The 21053-nt window shown below is 41.6% G+C and overlaps 1 protein-coding gene across 1 annotated transcript in view; it reads left to right on the top strand.

Moving 5' to 3' along the window:
• LOC124556642 (putative transcription factor capicua) overlaps window positions 1-21053 on the top strand; it is a 347411-nt gene that overhangs the window by 215453 nt on the left and 110905 nt on the right. Inside the window, exons 14-16 of the mRNA XM_047130607.1 lie at window positions 9-835; window positions 14475-14625; window positions 14709-14848. Coding sequence (XP_046986563.1) covers window positions 9-835; window positions 14475-14625; window positions 14709-14848 — 1118 coding nt within the window. The remainder of the gene's footprint in view (window positions 1-8; window positions 836-14474; window positions 14626-14708; window positions 14849-21053) is intronic.

The following is a 21053-nucleotide window of genomic DNA, read 5'->3' as shown; positions in this document are numbered from 1 at the left end:
TTTTGCAGATTACCTTCAGGAAGTATTGAAAGTGGAGGCAAATTTCCCCACAATGCTGGTGACAAACCTGGAGCAGTTGGAGTACTGTCATATCCATATCACTCACCTGTGAATCCTATGGGTGTGTCTGGCTTCCAGCCTACTGGTGGAGCATTCAAAACAATGCCGGTTTCTCCGAAGGTTGTGAAAGGACCAATCGAACAACCACACTTACAGCAGTTTAACAAAAATGAGCAAGAACATGTGAATGTTTCGGCATCATGGAGTGGAAGTGTTGTAACTTCAGTGAAATTACAAGATAGTAAGAATTCTGGTAGTGCTGTAACGAATGGTGTTTCAACATCAGTGCAACAAATTCCTTATTTAGAAAGCGGACGGCATTGGTATAAGTCATCCTCAAATTCTCTGCCACAAAGCCAAAGTAGTAGTGTAACCAAACCGACGATGGTCACCATATTGCAACATCCATCAAATATGGCTACACAACATTACGACCATCACACTCCGAACAGACAACCTCCACCTTCTTCACAATCATCTGCTCCTCATTCTCAGACGCCCTCGTACCAGTCGCAGCCGTTGACCCTAACATTCTTGGATCCTTCATCACATACCACCTCGACCACGACATTAAGTCTTACTGAAAGTGGACCATTTGGGAATTTTGTTTTAAAAACTGAAAATTTTGATGTGGACCATATGCCTGTAACTCGGCGATCACCAGGAAGTGGATCGTCTACTTCGGCATCGGAATCTGTACAGTATGCTGTGCCTCCTGGTGCCTGTGTCCAGAATATTTACATGCCACAAGGAAATTATCAAACTTCAGGAACAGGTGGGTGTTCATTTCTCTTAATCTGTTATGCTCCATGGTTAGTGATTTGAAGAAATTATGTGTACTTAACCGAATCGTAACATTGAGCATTTAACACTGACCCAAACACATGTGACCTCAGAGTGGGGTAAAATCATCAACTTATCAGGCCAACAGACAGTTATCAACAGCCTAATTGATCTGGTTACTGCACTGGATGACTTATTTTGTCTTGCAAACCAGTGTTAAGGGAGATGAGGTCACTTTCAATACTTCGAAGTGGTTACCAGCAAGACGAAGTCTGAAATTCTATCTGGTGGAGACTCAGTGATTTACACCACTCAGACAAATGTTCTGCAATCACAGTTAGCAATTTATGTATGTAGGTGAGTTTTACACACTGTACAAACACTAGTGACCCCTTCCCAGGTGAACTGAAGGAATGTGCAGCCAAGTGTGCAAATTATGTCGCCATTCCGCACAGTGATTGAAAAACAGCAAACTGTCTCAATGGTGGTGTGTTATTGTTGTGTCATGAGCTGGCTGTTCATGTGAGGGGGGGGGGGGGGGGGAGATGAGAACCATATTAAGAGGATAGTGCTGTGTGTGTGTGTGTGTGTGTGTGTGTGGGCGCGCGCGCGCGCGCGCAACATAAGTACCGAAGCCGCCTGCAACTTCTTCTGGCATGCGTAGAGTAGTTGTGGTGGCTCTTTACTGTTGAATGATTATTTGTAGGGTTGCATTGAACATGTAAAGAATGTTGAATAAATCTCTGCCGCTGGCAGCTCTACATCGAGTATGAGCTCTGTACTAGTGAAGTCAGTCTGAATGTTATGCTTTTACCCAGATTCCTCTGACCCAGTTTTGTATTAGCATCTACGTTGAAGTTATTTCCACTTAATAAGCTGCTTCAAAATCTGTTTGTGTAACAGTGTTGGGGTAACACCCTCACGCTCCTTCTGACCCCTGGTAAACTGGAAAGCATGCTAATCAGTATTTCTTAAAGGGTGGAAGATTGGGGATTAATGTTTCCTTAATGAAGAGGTCATTAAAGGCAGAGGAATTTGTCATCGACTGAGTAGTTACACAGCAGTGTCCTTTTTAGGAAGAAACATCAACTAACTGAATCAATTTAAGGAAACAACAGTGACTTAATCATTGATCTGCCTCACATGGAGGAATTGCTCAAGTAGGAGGTACTAGGTTTTGCAGCCATGGATCTCTGCTACTGCTCTTATTGTGGACGCTTTTAAAGTTCATATGTTTCTTGACTACAATTCTGGTGAGGAACTTACTCTCACCATGTAACTGCCACTCTGGTGTGCAACACACTCAGTCTTGATACAGCCCCTGTATCTGAAGCGTACAAATTCAAGCCTATGTCTTCCTTTGTTAATGGACAGTCACATATTATGTTCTCTGCCATATTTTGTGTAGTTATTTTCTGTTGTACAGTGCCCGGACATAAAACTGATATTTTGATATTGGTGTGGTCTGTACCTGACTCTCAGCATGTCTGCAATCTCTATAAATAATAAGACTGTAATAAACTTTGTTCTTTAAAGGCACTGAAATGCTGATGGTACAGAACAACACTTATACCCTTTTTCAAATGAAACTTTATTTAAGCTATCTTGGACTCAAACATGGTTTCAAAGTCAAGGTGACATTTTCCCCAGTTTGTAACTAATGTGTTCTGAGTCTGATATACATTTCATAGTTCATTATATATTGAGCTATTCTTCACAATTTTGTATTGCAATGGCTAAAGATTTCATTTAAGAGTGAAGTGAAAAATTTGTTTCCTTTGTGATGAGACATGAAATTGTGGGGAGAAAACTTTTAAAAAACACACGTTTCTTGCTGTGTTGACTATTGTGCCTTTGTTATCCTTGATTAATGTGTCATTGTTGTTGTTTGGTGATGGTATGTAATTTATTTGTTGGGTAGTCCTGATCTGTTCAGTGTGTGTTTCCATTTAGTCTTGATGAAAATTAAATCTGTTATTGTAAGTTTGCAAAAGTTTAAATTTGAAATGAGAGCTATGAACATGTCACTGAAGTATTGAATTTCATGAAAAGGGTTTATTGTGAATTATAGAAGTCAACCTTTTTTATTCAGAAATTCAATCTTTTGAAGTTCCTTGAGTGTATGGTGGTAGGCTTTCTCTGCCTTACAGTGAGGCCCTATGCACCTATTCCTGCTTGCTGCTTTAAGTGAAAATGCTTTGATCACACCACCATGGGCTGTCATGATCGGGCTATGTGTGGAAGACCCAGCTCTTCTGCCCATGAACCAGCTAAGCATATGTGCACTTGTACTTCTTCACTCATGTGTACCGGTTTCTCTCAAGCCCATCCAGTCCAGAGCAGGGAATGCCTGTTCTTTGCAGAAGAAAAGAAAATGCAGTAGATTAAAGTCATACAACGCATCTCTTTTTCTGAGGTAGAGATTGTATGCCAAACAGCTACCCAGTTACTTGAAGTTGTTTGCCACTGAATTGAAGCATTCTGTACAGAAGACTAATATAGGCACTGAGACTTTGACAGCTGAGCATAGCGTATCAACCTGCACCTGTAAATGCAGCTGCAAGCCCACACCACTATTCCCACAACCACCCCTTCTACCACTAAAATAATCGTGGATGCCAAACTAATGTCTGAAAGGAATAGTAGACCCTCAATGCAGACAGTAGAAGAGACCCAGCAAAAAGTTTCTCTCAAAATGGCCTAGCCAGTATCCCCAAAATCCAAGCTGGGGACAAGAACCAACAGGCCAAAATGTTCAGATCTGAAGCCTGATGGATCAGTTGATTACCATACCATCGATGGTACGGATACCGATGTGTGCTGAGGGAACCAGCAAGTCTGTCCAGTGATCTCCTGCCTCTGCTTCAATCTCCCCACCACAAAGGAACAATGGGGGAAAGACAGAGGAAAACCTCACCATTAAGGTTACTTCCACACTTCAGTAGAGCTTTAATATATTCAGGGTAGACCAATGTGTGTGTGTCTATAGGACACACATTTTAAATTCTCTGCCGCACATTAGCTGCTTGGCCACATTCTCCACGAAAAGGACAACCTTTGTGGACAGAGAACTAGAGGAGGAGTGTCAACACCTACCACTTCTCACTTCTCTCCCTCACAACAAGCCTGCAAGTAGTCATTGTATCAGTTATTAGTTGACAATATGTTTACTACACTTGTCGCACATGAGGTGCTCGATGAAGAGGCTCTCTGTCTCTCCGTAACCACCTTATTCAGCTCTCCACCCCTTCATCTTCTGTGGTGATTTTAACACATGCAGTGTACTTTGGGACTCTGCAACCACCCATCCCAGGAGTAGAGGAATTGAGAGCTTTCTTATGTCATAATGTGTGGTTTTTTTTAACATGGTGCAGACCGTGCACTTTAGCACGCAACAGCAGTTGTTCACCACTGTCAATCTCTCGGTTTGCTCTCCGGCCCTCCCACGTGCCACTCAGTGGGAAGTGGTTGATGACTTGCACTTAAGTGATCCCTTCCCAATGTGGATTCACGTGCCAGGTAGTGTGGTGCCCATAACAGAGCCACAGTGATGGGTGCACAATAGAGCAGACTGGACACTTTTCAGCAAGCTTGCTGTGTTTGAACACCATGACAGGGTCCAGGAATGAATGTTACATATTACCCACATGATCCACCACACTGCTAAACCATCCATTCCACAATCTTCAGGACAGCTGAAAGGGCAGCCTTTCCCTTGGTGTAGTGAAGGAATAGTGCTCTGCAATCAGGACCAGATGAGCAGTTTGTGTACCTTCAAGTGACAGCCAACAGCTGAGAACGTCCCAGCCTTTTGAATAGCAAGGGTAAAGTCTCACCAAATTATTAGAGAAAGCAGAAAGAGATTTTAACAATAATTTGTGACTCCCATAAAATGCTCCACTCCAAGTACAGTCATATGGTAGACTGTCAGAAGGATTTCTATGAGAGGAGGTAGATGCCTAGTTGTTACTGTAATAGGGAATGGATGTCTCCAGACGAACCCACATGACACTTCCCAGACTATGGTTGGGTTGGCTGTTCTGCCACAGTTACCACCACTGACAGTCAGGATTCAGCTGTCTGACAACATAGAGAGTGGCTGCTGAAGGGGGGGCGGAGAGGGGGGGGGGGGTGCAAATTCATATCTTAAGGGGAAAAAAAAAACATTGTTTCACAAATCGTGTAGCATCCAGCACATGTTGGTCTATCGATTATTCATACGATTTTGTGAATCGCATTCCTTTTGGTTTTTGAACAGTTTTGAACACATTCTAAGTTGATTTCCGAATTAATGATAAGTTGATTTTAGAATCTGTGCATAATGTATGTGATGTCTCTGCCAGGGGAATCCCCATCACATCTAGAAAAAGCTTTCTTGCAGACAAAAAGGGACAGGGCTATACGAGCTGAGTGGAATAAAGCTGGGGTGAGTGCCAATCACTGTTTGTTTATGTGGTTGTCTGGATTTGTGAATGATCAGCATTATTATAACTACCAGCAAAATCCATAGATGCAGACTACCAGAGCGGAAATAAATTACTAACGAGAATAACAGGCAAGAAAGATTATGTATCATCTCCTCGGTGTATCCAAGAAAATGACAGAAAATTTTTGGCCAGTTGTACAGTCCCTGGCTAGCAGCTGCATAAGTTCTATTCTGGGAGTAGTGCAGATAACGCGTTGTATGAACACATAACAATGCCTAACCAAAGAATAAATGTGGGTTAACTAAACCGGTGATTGCGGCACAGTTAGTGAAGTTAATCGAAGAATAAGTTTTTACACTGGCAGGAATAGTTACAGAATTAGTGATGACAAGATTGATTGTTAGAACAAGGGAAACGGGGACATCACACAAGGTGTAGAAGAATATGACAATTCCAAATTTATATAAAAATTTTGCACTTCTACTTTTCGATCTCATGCTTGAGAATCTGAAATTTATGAATGAAATGTGAAACTATTTCCTAACACAAAGCTTTTTGCTTGTAGTAGGCCTATGTTATGGGTACTTCATGAATTATAGTGTCATGTTATAAAAGTGACCATTTGTGCCAAAACAATATTGTTTATTTGGTATGTGTTACATTTGCTGCAATATTAGACAGGTCTATTTCGTTTTGTCTAGCAGTCGGTGACAAATTACACGTAATCAGATTGAGAAACCACACCAGTCTTGAGTACTATTTGTATAACAGCTTTTTCAGAATTAGACAATGATATTTCATTTTTTTCATGCAGCAAAACATTTGAAGAACTTTGATGAGGTAATAGATTCTTTCCCAGAAAGAAAAGCATGTCATGTAAAGCTGTAGCAAAATTAGAGAGAAAAAAATGCTAGGACTTCAGGATTGAAGAAATGTGTACTAGTTTTATGTATCCTATATTTAATTTTATGCCACACAAAACACAAGTTATTAGTTAATAGGCAATAAAGAGTGAAGATTTTTTGAAGAGTTCTTGTTCTACTGGTTACAGTTTTATGTATCCTACATTTAATTTTATGCCACACAAAACACAAGTTATTAGTTAATAGGCAATAAAGAGTGAAGATTTTTTGACGAGTTCTTGTTCTACTGGTTACAATTAATCCCATTTGGTAATTGCGAGTTAGTTGAGCGGGAGAATCACCACAGGACATTTTAATTTCCACTGTCCTAAATATAGTTTGATGGCATCCATTACAAAATATTACACGTTTGAATTGCATGGATTGAAATACAGTGACGTGCCATAGAAGAATGCTGTGTAAAGTGGCGTGGCACTGCATTTGGGCATGCTTAAGACCAAGTAATTTGTCTTACATTTCCTTGAACACATATGTTTTATGCACCAGACTCTTCAGAAAAATATGCACTGCAAAATGAACGTATTTTTGAAAAGCAATTTTTTTTTTTTTTTTTTTTTTTTTTTTTCCCTTCGTACTACCTCAAATTCTCGAGGGGGGTACGGAAATATTGTTGATCTGGAGCTGATGCGCAGAGCAGTCTTGAGTTGTAGTAGGGAGGTGGGTAGTCTCCACGTGTCCCATGTTTACATGTAGTGATTTTGCTGTTCCTCTTTGTTTATTGCTCTCATGTCAAATGAAAACAAAACAGATTTCTGTGGCTGGGAGCTATCAAGTGAATTAAAATATTTTCACATAATTACTGAATGCTTAAAAATGTTGTTAGTTTCAGATTTTATTTTATTTCCATCTCTCCGACAGTCAAGCATTAATCGCCTTGCAGGACAGTGAAGTTATTTTTGTCAGTTTGCTAAAGAATATTGACTTTTATTAATCTTTTCCATTGAGGCAGTCAATTTATTTGAAATGAAGTTTTTAACTCCCCACTATTGGCTAGTTTCAACTGTTCGCTGCATTTCAAGTGCACATTTTCATCTTCTAGCATGTATGGCATTATGCCATAACAAAGACCCAAACATGAGATAATACAATACTGGTACTCCAAGAAAATTTATATCCAAATCTGGACATGCAAATGTGCACTTTAAGCCAAAATATGTATTTTAGTAAGGTTCACAAAATTCCGATGCTCTCAGAGTAGCATCTGATGTCTTGTTTCGTTTCTTTTGTGACATAATGTAAGATCTTTTACACATACGAACATATGGGCTTCCTGCGTCATTGTAGCGGTGCAAGCGCAGTGATGCCTGTTACCTGGCACACTCTGACAACTGCTGAAACGAACCTATTTCTGACAGGTTGCAGGAATATATTGATTGAAAAGCATGCAAGAGTGTGTGATGAATTTCTTAAATCACAGATCATTTGATTCTCCTTTAAAAATCAGCTCTTTGAGGAAGACCATTTAGAAGAATTTTGAGCCAGAAGGTCAACATTATATGTAAAAGCTTAGCTTCTCTTGCATCTTATTAATCTTCGAGACCAATATTATATGTGAAAGCTTTGCTTTTCTTGTAGCAACACTATGTATATTAATTTAAACCATCATACCCTGAAATTCAAAACCTATCCCACCACTTCTAAAAGTGGTGCTCTGTCGCCCACCCAACCTCCACAACTTCCTAGTCTGTCAGTATCCCTCTCCCAGTTGCAACTCCTTGCCACAGGGATCTTATCCTTGTGGAAGATCTAAGTGCAAGACCTGCCCAATAGATCCCCTCTGCACTTCCTTTTCCAGCCCTGCTCATTCTTATCCTACCTCATCAGATGCCGATCCACTGTGAAAGCAGCCGTCATACACCATCTCTGCTGCAATCATTGCTCAGCTTTTCGTATTGGTATGACTACCAGCCAGTTGTCCACCAGAATGAGTAGCCACCACCAAACTGTGGCCGAAAGTAAAGTGGATCAACTTGCGGCACAACATGCAACTGAAAATAACATGCTTGATTTTAATTACAACTTCACAACCCATCTGTATCCTCCCTTCACCACCAGTTTCTTGGAACTGGACAGATGAGAGTTATCCTTACAATATGTTCTCTGCTCCTGAAATTATCCCAGTGTCAACTTACAGTAACCTACTGTCCCTACACCCTCCTCGCAACAGTTTCCGCCACCTTGTCCTATCACTTCCTTCCCGTTTACATTCCCTCACATTCTTTGCATGCTGCCCTCCTTTCCCCTTCCCCGCTCCTCCCCTTCCCCGCTCCTCCCCTTCCCCGCTCCTCCCCTTCCCCGCTCCTCCCCTTCCCCGCTCCTCCCCTTCCCCGCTCCTGCCCCTCCCCGCTCCTGCCCCTCCCCGCTCCTGCCCCTCCCCGCTCCTGCCCCTCCCCCGCTCCTGCCCCTCCCCCGCTCCTGCCCCTCCCCCGCTCCTGCCCCTCCCCCGCTCCTGCCCCTCCCCCGCTCCTGCCCCTCCCCCGCTCCTGCCCCTCCCCCGCTCCTCCCCCTCCCCCGCTCCTCCCCCTCCCCCGCTCCTCCCCCTCCCCCGCTACTCCCCCTCCCCCGCTCCTCCCCCTCCCCCGCTCCTCCCCCTCCCCCACTCCTCCCCCTCCCCCGCTCCTCCCCCTCCCCTGCTCCTACCCCTCCTCCCCCGCTCCTACTCCTCCTCCCCCCTCCGCTTCCCCTCCCCTCCCCACTTCCCCTCCTCCCCTCTTCCCCTCCTCCCTGCTTCCCCTCTTCCCCGCTCCCCCCATCACCTCTCCCCCCTCCCCGCTTCCCCCCTCCCCGCTTCCCCCTCCCCTCTTCCCCTCTCCCCTCTTCCCCCCTCCCCGCTTCCCCCCTCCCCTCTCCTCCCCCTCCCCGCTCCTCCCCCTCCCCGCTCCTCCCCCCTCCCCGTTCCTCCCCCCCTCCCCGTTCCTCCCCCTCTCCCCACTCCTCCCCCTCCCCCCGCTCCTCCCCTCCCCCGCTCTTCCCCCTCCCCTGCTACTCCCCTCCCCTGCTCCTCTTCTTTTCTGCCCCCCCTCCTCCCCCAGCCCCACATCCTGATGCTGTTCCTGGCAGTCTCTAGTCCTTGCTCACTCAGCCAGACAGTGCTCCTCTCTCCCTCCACCTGTACCATGCTATCCCTCCTCCTTCTCTGCCCCACTCCAGACTGCTATTGCATTCTGGTCAGAGCTGCCATGGTATTGGTCATGTGTGCATGTGGTGTGCATGCGTGTGTGTATGTTTTCTTTGGTGAAGAAGGCTTTGGCCGAAAGCTATAATGTGTAAAACACTTTTTGTTGTGCCTGTTTGCAACTCAGTGGGTCATCTTTATAGTGAGTAACAATCTGTTCTTTTCCTAATATTGTTGATATTCCAACCTGTAGTTTCCATTGGTTGATATATAGGAAATACATTAAAGAACATGAAGCCTTTTAATACCATATTTTTGTTAGATACATTTGTGTAAATGAACTCTATTTCAATTGCACGGGGCTTCTAAGAATACTGTAGTTTACCATTGCTTAGCAGAAGGAAGATAAGTTATTTTGATTTCTGTTACATGTGTTGGTCAAAAGTATTATTAGATCAGACAAAATACTACATACCGTTAATGTGTCATGGGAGACAGTAGGACAAACTGTCATGTACAGTAACTATAAAAAAGTTATGTGCTGCTATTTGTAATATGTAAGTCTTTGAGATTTTTCATGAGTTCACAATGAAGACATTTTATCACTCCTATAGAAGAGCAGCCATCAGCTCAAGAACAGTTGTTGGAGGTCCTGGTCTATGTGAAATTTGTGTTCAAAACAAATTACAGTAAAGCCCAATAGGCTTCAAGTCGGGGAAAACGTTCACCATCAACTAAACTCCACCAGTGCATATGATGTTGTCCATAAAAATGGAAACAATCACCAATAGCAGTCATGTACAACTGAGTGAAAGGGCAGTAAATATCTTCCCTTTTGTAGTGTTGTATGTCAGGTGCCTAGGGGCCACTACATAAAAATCAGAGTGAACAGTTTGGGTCAGTATACTGTGTTGTGTTGTTTGCAAATTTGCTGCTTTACGCTGTCCATTGTAGTGAGCTAGAATTTAACTGTAATGATTGTCTTTCTGACTTGTATATGACCTTGTTCTTGTCACACCTTAGCAGCCCACAGTCAAGAAATTGCCCTTTGGGTCACACTGGTGGAATTTGCTACGTTTCTCCAGGACTTCCTCATTCCTATCCTATTAATTAATTACCTGTTGACTCTTCGGGCTACATAGTAGTATGGTGCCATGCTTCTTAGTCAGATGTCTGGTTAATGTGCATATGGGAGCCAAGTGACATTTTCCATCTTTGTGAAATGATACTGAGCAGTTGTGCCCCAGGTTGCCTCAACATTCTCTCCATGGTGTTTTTCAGTCTCTGATCCTTAATTTGCATTGGCCAGGATAGTAGGACTATTAGAAACATCGTAGAAGGGCAGGCCTAGTCATCAATTTGGCTCAAACAATGATTTATCTTTACCCAGATATTTTTCTGTAGTTTCTTTTTAGCTTTTTTATGGTCAATACTTTTTGTGATTTCTCTCGTCTAGATATTTTGATTTAATTCTCCCATGACTTCTCTGAATTGATCCAGTTGTATTCTTAGATTTTTATTTACAGAAAGTGACAGAATAATAAAATTGTCTGGTAAATTTTGTGGCAAAATGGCAATCAGGAATTGTAGTTATGTGAAAGTAAGAAGCAAACTGGTGCAGTGGATAGAGGAGTTCCAAGCTGTAAATGAAATTGTGGACATTGATGATAATAACCAGCTAGACTCAAGATTTTCTTTGTGAAAAGATTATTAAAAAGTAAAAGTAGTGTACGTACCCATACAGACAAAGTAGTGTCTTTGACTGCTAATAAAGAGGTACTGGATCCCAGATTTGATCCCAGCGACTGCTTAAATTTTGGGTAAAAAATCATCAGCTGTGATGGCTCGAGACTTTCAGTATAAGCAGTCACCATTTTCCTGCCAATGGTTTTGCTAGAGAGGGCAGAGAACACACAGAAGTTCAGGGCATCCTCTTGCTCTTAGGATGGAGAAACTGACCTAGAGGCTGAAAGATTGACGACGACACATGCCAGATGTTGTGAAAGGCAGTGGAAACCTTTAGATATACAGGGTGGTCCATCTGAAGTTTCGGATGAGATTATCTCAAAAACTATACATCGGGTAAAAGTAGTGGGTAAGACAAGTTCTTAAGCTCAAAGGGGAACATCAAATGATACTACACGTGACCCCCAGCCCCTGCCCCCTTGGGTGGGACAGGGCCCAGCATTTAAATCTTAAATGGAAACCCCCATTTTTTATTGCAGATTCGGATTCTCCATAAAAAAGTAATCAAGTTTTGTCTGAAACATTTTTTTAAACCATTGACAGATGGTGCTGAAACCGAGAAACATTAAAATTGGGGAAGAACTCTGATTTGTATAGAATGATCCAAGAAGGATGCATCAAATCGATAAAAAATGTTCACCAATTCTTTCGTTACGCCAAAATAAGCTTCCCCTCCCCCCCCCCCCTCCCCCCCTCCCAGTATAAAGGTCGGAGCAATGCGATTGGATGTGACTTCACTTTCAGATTGTGAACCATAAACATCAACTGACGAAAGTAAATTATTCTTTAGCGAAACATGTCTCACTATCCTCCTACAGAGATTGTTGATATGATGTTAATTTTAGGTGAATGGCATAACAATTACGCTGTAGCTGCGTAATTGTATGTGGATCGTTTCCCAAACAGATGACATCCAAGTGAAAACATTGCACTCAAGAAGCTCGAAATGAATACATGCACCGTGCACCTCGTCATCGCGAATACAATGAAAATGACGCTTGCATCTTTACCGTTCTCGCCTGTGTTCAGCTGGATCCCGAAATTAGTAGTCGTACGATTCAGAGACAAACTGGAATACCAATATCAACTGTTCTGAGGATTTTGAAGGCACATAAATATCATGTGTATCATATCACACTGACACAGGCCTTAATGCCAAAAGATATGCAAATGTGCATACATTTCTGCCAAGGGGCCTTGGAAATGATAAGAGGTGACAATGATTTTTTTAGATATATTATGTTCACTGATGAAGCCACATTCAAAAACAATGGTGAATTAAATCGTGACGATTCTCATTATTGGTCCCCTGTCAGTCCACACTGGCACAGACCTGTTGACGATCAACACAAATGGTTGTCAATGGTCTGGTGTGGAATTTTAAACGGTTACTTGATAGGACCGTATTTGTTTGACCAAAATGTTACTGGGGAATCTTATTTACAACTTCTCTATTATGATTTGTTGGAGCTAATGGAAGATGTTGATGTAGAAACTAGACAACGAATGTGGTTCCAACAGGAGGGAGCAACTCCCCATTATGCTAAAAATGTGTGGAATGTTTTAAATTTACAGTACCCTGGTTGGTGGATAGAATGCGGCGAACCATTTCAGTGCCCTCCACATTCACCAGACCTAACATCTCCTGATTTTTTTCATGTGGGGTTATTTAAAAAATATTGTGTATGAAAGACAGCCCACAACCTGAAACGACATGGAGCAATGCATTCGAAGAGCGTGTGCAGCCATACCGCGGGATGTGCTGCTTAAAACAGTGGACAACTTTTGCAGACGATTGACTTTATGCATTGAAGCAAATGGGGATAATTTTGAACAATTTCTTCGTGGCTAATTTCATTGATTAAGCACCTCAGATTGTGAGAGGCAAGGGGACTCTCACGAATGAAGCACCCCATGGGAACATCATTCTACTACGTCCACGTCGTCGTTCCTGGGTAACGCTGAAATTAGGATACAGTACATTTTATACAAAAATAGCTTAATTTGGCGTAACGAAAGAATTAGTGCACATTTTTTATGGTTTTGCTACATCTTTCTCGGGTAATTCTAAATAAATCAGAGTTCTCCCCAAGTTTACTTTTTTCTCGATTTGAGTGCCATCTGTTAATGGTTCAGAAAAATGCTTCAGACAAAACTTGATTACTTTTTTATTGTGGATCCAAATCTGCAATAAAAAATCTGTGTTTCCATGTAAGATTTAAAAGTTGTGCCCCCACCCCACCCAAGGGGGTGTGGGCTGGAGGTCATGTGCAGTATCATTTGATGTCTCACTTTGAGCTTACAAACTTGTCTTACCCACTATGTTTACCCAATGTATAGTTTTTGAGTTAATCTCATCCGAAACCACCCTGTATAGCGTGTATCTGCAAGGCATGCTTTCTATTTGAAAAAGAGTCATGACGATCTCTCCATTAGCAAAAGACTCCAAATTAGTCCCCCATTCAGATATGTGGGAGGGGCTGCCAAGGATTGAACAGTTCAGACAGTTCAGGGCCAGGATTATTTTCATCAGAATAAACAGAAAACCAGTGCCAACAACAGTAGTTCAGGTATATGTGGTGACGTCACATGTAAAATGTGTGTGCACGGGGGACTGGGGGGGGGGGGGGGGGGGGCATTGAATGGGTGACTTGGTTTGTAAATGAAGATGAATGCTAAAAATTGAAAAATTGTGGGAGATTGCAGGAGGAAAGAATATAAGGCAGGAGAATATGGGCCAGGATTTCTGCAATAAATTTCAGCTTGAAATAGCAAATAAACTGTTCAAGAGCCACAAGAGGGAGAAGGTGTACTGACCTGGAGAAATGGGAAGAAACCAATTGAATTAAAAAATTTCTAATTGCAAAAGGTGTGTGATTTTTGCATTGTTAGCCCACGAAGAAAGAACCACAGGAACTCTATCCATGAAACCAGTCATCTGCCAAGTAGAAGGAAGGTGGCAGTAAAAAGATCCAGAAAGATAGTGCACTATTATGTGAATTGCAGTTTCACCATGTTTATGCAGCAATAGAGTTCTTCAATGAATGAAGACCGAATTTTAAACCATAAAATTATGTCTCCTTAGTAACCTTACTTATAAGGTAAAGAAATACTATTGGATAATATTGGCAGCATTTTTACTGTCATTTATTATATTTACCAGCTTTTTTACACTTGTTTGAGTAAGTAAGGCACTCCACTTCTCAACTACAGTTTGATGGGTAGGTCACTACAATCAAAAATTGTGATCACTTGTTAACTCATGTGGAAATAACTGTAGTAGATAATTGGCAAAGATAGTTAAGAGGCTTTCCTGGATTTTGCAGAGATACACATGATGCAATAATCTGTTGTCTGAAGAAGTAATTTTTATAAATTGCAAATGTAATTGTGCAGTCTTATTTTTCTTTTATGTTTCAGAAACTAACAATATGCCATTGCATCACATGTCACAGACAAAGGCAATGGATCCTCCAACTGTAATTGTTAGTAAACCACACAATGTTTCCCAGCCAGTTATGAGTCAAGGAGGCGGATATAATCAGGCTTTGCACAGTAATACTAGAACCAGGTAAAACACACAGGAATACATGAAAACAATTTACCTGATTGATAATTACAAAAATGTGCTAATCACTTTTTGTTTTGTAACAGTTTTTACAGTAGTGATGATATCCTCAGTCATTCAGCCCAGCACTCTGATGGAAGTATTTCTCAAAAGAATTCAACTCTTGAAGAACAGCACAGACAGCAGCAAGTTCTGCCAACAAGCCAAAGCCTTCAATATTACTCAGGTACAATATTTTTGCTCCACAAATATGTATTGTGGAGTATAGAATATATGTTACATACAAACAATAGAAACAGTCAACTGGGATTTATTTAAATTATGAGCTAAAGTTTTGCTTTGAAAACTAACAACTTCTTTGCTTTCTATAAGGTGGCTTGTAATGTAAATAACTTGTTGCACTAACAAGTGATGTTAAAATCCACTAACATCAGTCTGTCCCCTCTGTGTGCATTTGATTTATCTGGCATTGACTTACACCTGTCAGTGCGTGTGATTATGGTACTTAAGTATAGTTAGCGACAATTCTCCAACATGCGAATGTTACGTAAAAAGAGTAATTTCCTGAAACTGTGCAATTTGATTACTTTGTCTGGTATTACATTGACTGATTGGTGGTTTATGCCTTTTTTGTAACATCTACACTGTCTGGAAAAAAAGAAAAAAGGTGAAGTGTCCAGAAGACACGGTCAGTTGTCAATGTAACTATGTACGCATAAACACCATCGGCAGATACTTAAATGATTACGGTTGCGTTTCCTTCTTACAGGTAGAATGGCCACCAGAGTATGTTAGTGTTGTTACCAGGCCTGATATAGAAGGGGCATGAACAGTGTAGGATGTTGAGTAATCACTGTGAAGGACACAGAGATACCACATACTCATGTGAGACACCATTATTAGCAACTGACAGCTTGAAGTGGGCCTCATTGTGGGTTTGTCTGACTGGGTGGATTTTTAATATCCAGGTTTTTGGGGCATTTGGATGTGACATGACCCATTGTTGGACTACAGTAGAACATGAGGGTAGCTGTACTTACCATCAGAATTTACATCAGACATGTCTGAAAACAAGGGAAGATTGCCATATTGTGCACTGAGCACATCGCAACCCCTTCATGTCTGTGCCTGCTACCTGAGAACAAGTAATGGATTCCCTGCTGCATTCTGTGTCATTCTACACCATTAGTCAGAGGGTAACAACAGCTGAACTAGGAAATTACCATCCTACACATAGGCTGCTGTGAACACCGCAACACAGATGGCTGTGTTTGAAGTGGTGCTGTGACCAGGAAGTCTGGACTGCTGACAAATGACGTCTCATTGTGTTCAACAAAGAACCTCGATTCTGTAATACCCGGATGACCAATGTTGGCAAGTAAGGCAGCAGTCTGTGGGTAGGTCCCAGTCTTCCAACATTTTGACGAGGCACAGTGGTGTTACTCCTTTTTTTTGTGTGGGGTTGAGGGAGATAGACAATCATTCCACTTGGGACCTGTGGAAGATACATTGGATTATTTGTTTTAGTTGTAAATATTAGTTATGGATTATTGTTTTTCTGATGTGTTCTACATCCTGGAGGACCACCTCACTGCGGATGAATTGGGATGAAAGTCAACCTAATCTAATCATTGTATGGGAAGCCGTCAGGTATAGCTTCAGGTCAAAGCTGGTAGGAACTGAGGGAGCTCTGATGGCACAACAGTATGTGACAGACATACTACGTCCTCATGTGTTAGCTTTCATGTGGCAGTATTGTCATTTTTCAACAGGATAATGCTCATCCACACATGGCACGTGCCTCTATGAACTGCCCGAGTGAGTCTGAGTTATTACAGTGGTCAGCAAGATTCCCTGATCTGTCCCCAATAGAACACATGTGAGGGCAGCACAGATGCCAACTCCTTCCCAGTGCTAGTATCCAGGATATCGAAGACAAAGTTACAACAGCTATGGGCCAGCTTGCCTGAGAAAAGTATACAGTGGCTTTACTACACCCTTCCCAAATGAGTCACTGAATGCGTCCAGGACAGGTGGGGTGCAGTGTCATATTAATAAGTGAGCTTGTTCTTACTGCCAAGTTCTTTGTAAATTTGACTCAAGTTTGTAATCCCTGAAATTACACCACATAGACTATTAACCTGTGAAACTTCATATCATTTTCAGCTTCCCTTTCTGGATGCTTTACTTTTTTTATCAGTCAGTGTATGTTGACATCATTTGTCCATTAGTCAGTGCTGTGACATTATAATCAGGGCTCAGCATAAAACACACATACACACGCACACACACCCCTACCTCTGTAGGTCAATATTGTGCTGGTACTGCATCTTGGATCAGCACTTGCTGTGTGCCATGAGTGGCTGTCTCTCCCCATCATTTTTTCTTCCATATACACTGTTGGTCATTAAAGTTGCAACAGCATGAAAGTTTCATGTAACAAACATAAAAGTATCATGATGTGTAGTATATGTTTGCACAGGCAAGTGATTAGCATTTCAGTGCAAGCACATGAAGAAGATAGGTGTAAAGCCATATACACCCTGTATGTAAGAAAAGATTACTCAGTGGGTTTCTCATTCAGGTATCACATTTGAACATCAGTTTTTTATGCCTTGTGTCAGAATTTGACAGTGGCGGGATCATGGCCTTTGAGAACTGCAGTTTATCGTTCCACAGTATTGCCACTTGCATTCATTAGTATCCCATGACCATTGTGCAAATATATAATCAGTGGCTTCAGGAGGGCCATACTCAGTGCTATGCTAGATTTCTGTGGCCCCACATGACTAAAATCTGAGAGCACAGATATATTGTTCACTCTGCTGTCTAGGATCATACAGTCACATTGGGTGCCTTGAGTCGGGAAATATACTTCTTTGCAGCAAGAAAACTATTAAAATGTTTCAGTGCAGTGACATTGGGGGAATCATGGGCTCTCAGTGTGGCGATCATTGTTGCCGCTTCCCTCGATGGCCTAGCAGAGAGAGGCATACTGACAGTGGTGCTCTCAAAGACAACACTGGACACAGGAGCCACACTTTGTTGTCTTTTCAGATGTGTCTTGTTTCTATGTATATCATCATGATGGACTTTACCCGTGTGTGGAGTCTCTCAGGAGATGAACTCTGCCATATTGCATTCGTTGTTTCCATGCAGACCCAGTAACTAGTTGTATGGGATGCAACTGGATACACAGCATGATAATCCTGGTTTACATAGTGGCTAATATGGATAGAAGGCTTTTCATTAACCCTCAAGCAGACACGTCAATTCCCATAACACGAGTGGGCACATAACGTATTTTGTACACGTGCAAAGAATAGTTGTCATTATATTACCGATGTAAACATTTGTGAGCTAAATCATTGTTTAATTAAGCAATAGTAAAATAAACTTTCATGATATTACTTTGTTACCATGTAGAAGTGTTGTCCCATAGTAGTTACCCTCTCGAAGCATTAAACAGCACGGTTGCATCAGACCATGGCTGACTGCTTATTCAATTGCTAATAGCCTGTGCTTCATTGAGGAATTGTGCTGCTAGCTTAGAATCTGAGTAATTTTCTTGTATGGATCATAACTTTATTTTATGTTACTGCTGCTCTATTGGACATACGACAGTTCAACTTATCACTGTTTTAGCTGAAGAAATAATGAAGGAATAACTGTGGGCTCACAATTGTAAAACAATAATGGAATGGTTCAAGACAACATTATTTATGGTTGTCACACTTTATATGTAGGCGCGCTCTCTCAAGGTTTAATGATGTGTAAAAGCTCGTGGCTAGACCCTATCTTCAAGGTCTCCATGACATTATCTTTCAACGATGTAATACAAAACTGCATGTTATCCATGTGGGCTCACAATTGTAAAACAATAATGGAATGGTTCAAGACAACATTATTTATGGTTGTCACACTTTATATGTAGGCGCGCTCTCTCAAGGTTTAATGATGTGTAAAAGCTCGTGGCTGGACCCTATCTTCAAGGTCTCCATGACATTATCTTTCAACGATGTAATACAAAACTGCATGTTATCCATGTATCCTGACCTAACTCAATACAGAGTGTGTTCTACTGCTGCATTTATCAGCACATTCTCGAGATCTCTCATCCTTTGAAAGCATCACTGTCACAGATTGCCGAGAGACTGCGGTGCCACTTCTCATGAGGCACTAGGATCGATGAACTTTGACAAAAAGTTGAGGCTGCATGGAATGACAGTCAATTCCCAGCAGGGTTAGAGCCATTGTTGCTGCTAGAGATGGCAGCTCTGTGTACTAAATTTCACACTCTGTATGCTGCAAAATCACCTAGAAATTCTTTCTGCTACACTGTATAAGCTCAGTATATACAGTTTTGTCATTTTCACTCCTTCCTGGTGTTGCAGTTATAATGCCAGCCCTGCAGATTAACAAGAGAGATGGAAGGGGTTGAGGATGAAGAAGAAGAGCTTTGTGATTTGTTATGGGATTGTGTAGTCAAAGAAACTTTGTCTAAAAAAAAAAAAAAAAAAAAAAAAAAAAAAAAAAAAAAAAAGGGGGGGGGGGGGGGGGGGGGGGAAGAAGTAGCACATCGTGGAGTGGATCACTCTGAAAATTCTGGGAACTTCAGGAGTTCAAATTAATACAGGAGGTAGAGAATATCAAAACAAATTTATTTAATTATGGTACGTATGGTCCCTGGCAGCAGTTTCTTATGCCAGGGACAATTTACACAGAAGGCAGTTTAGCATGCTAATTACAGCACTGCCATTTACAAGAACTGCTTAAATGCGTGACCATTGGCCTGTATGTGCACAGTACATTGTTGGACCATTGACTGTTGTGTCCCTTCAAAGATTCCTGGCATGTCTGCGATGGTACCAGCAGCAATGGCAATTCTAGTGACAAGGTCTTCTTCTGTTTCCACAATGGTTTCATACACCAGCTGCTTGTTATGCCCCCTGAGGAATAAAGCCAGACACATGAGGGCAGATGATGGGAGTGGCCAGACCACAGGGCCACCTAGACCGATCAGTCAATTCCCAAATGTGGCTCTCAGATGATTCCTCACAGCAATGCTGCAATGAGCTGGCACCCTATCATGCTGGAAGTACATCATTTGTCTAACATTCAGAGGTACATTGTCCAGCGGTTCTGGCAACACATTCCATGAAGATGTGATATCTTTCTCTATTGAGGCAGAATGGAAGAAAGTATGATCCAATCAATCAACTTATCACTTATGAAGTGTATTCGCAGTTGCAAATATGAACCACCTCCAGCTTTATAATGGAATAATGACAATGAAAATTTGTGTCAGACCGGGACTCAAACCCAGATTTCCTGCATTATGCAAGCTGTCACCTTAGCTGCTTCGGCTATCCGAGCGCAACTCGTGGCCAAACCCAAACTTCCATATGTCATTGTCCATGTGTCGTACCTGTGTCTCATATGTCCCATTAATGTTATTCTCGTACAGGGGAGACATTTTATTTGTAGGTTGTAGGCCTGGTATCGACTGATAAATGTAAAATTGTGGTGCTTGTTTTGTGAAGAAGTATGATACAATGTTCCTTCAGACATGAATGTGTGTCCCAAGGAACATTGCATCATACTGCATCCCACCAGAGGCACTGCATTGTCATATCACTTAGAATTCCAGCTCACACATTAACTCCACATCGCTGTTGATGAACATGAGGTCAAGTACCTCGCGGATTCATATGTGCCCAAACATGCAAATTGTGAATATATGAATGTCAGTAAACATTTTCACTCGACTACACCATCACAACAGCTTATCAGCACCACTAATACAATGTTCCCTAACATCACAAGCTGACTTCCTGTATTAATTTGAATGAATAGTTAAAAATCACAACACCAAAAAATAATTAATGTAGATGTGTTTCATTTTCTCTTGGGCCCACAGCATGGTAGATGTCTTGTAATGACATAAATTAAAGAAAATAATGTACCAGAATGCTGCTATAATTGCCAACTGCTCAATGTTTAACATTAGCAATAGGTTTATTTCAGCATTATCACCATCTTCAGGCTATCTGCAACCAAATACACTTTGTTAAAAGCTGTAACATTATAATTAAGAACCTTTTGTTTTACTATGTGTTAGTACTTACTTCCATATGGCAGTGTGGCACTGTCGCTGTCTTATAATATTACTGGTGCATAAAATTGTTTCTAACTTCAACCAAGTTTTTAAATATTTATCCTAATCTCTCCTAACTGCTGCTGTTCGCAGGTGTAAGCTAGGTCTCTTATCTCTTGCATATACTGTTGTGGTGTTGACAGCTACCATTGACAGCTAACATTTTCATTGCATTCTACAACCATTTAAAAACAGACAATCATGAAGCTGATCACATAACAAATGCGATTAAAATCTTACATATAACACTGAAGGGGCTTACCAAGCAAGGTGG

Source organism: Schistocerca americana, chromosome X (assembly GCF_021461395.2).
Source record: "Schistocerca americana isolate TAMUIC-IGC-003095 chromosome X, iqSchAmer2.1, whole genome shotgun sequence".
Classification (NCBI taxonomy): Eukaryota; Metazoa; Arthropoda; class Insecta; order Orthoptera; family Acrididae; genus Schistocerca; species Schistocerca americana.
This window is presented reverse-complemented; position numbering and strand designations above follow the sequence as displayed.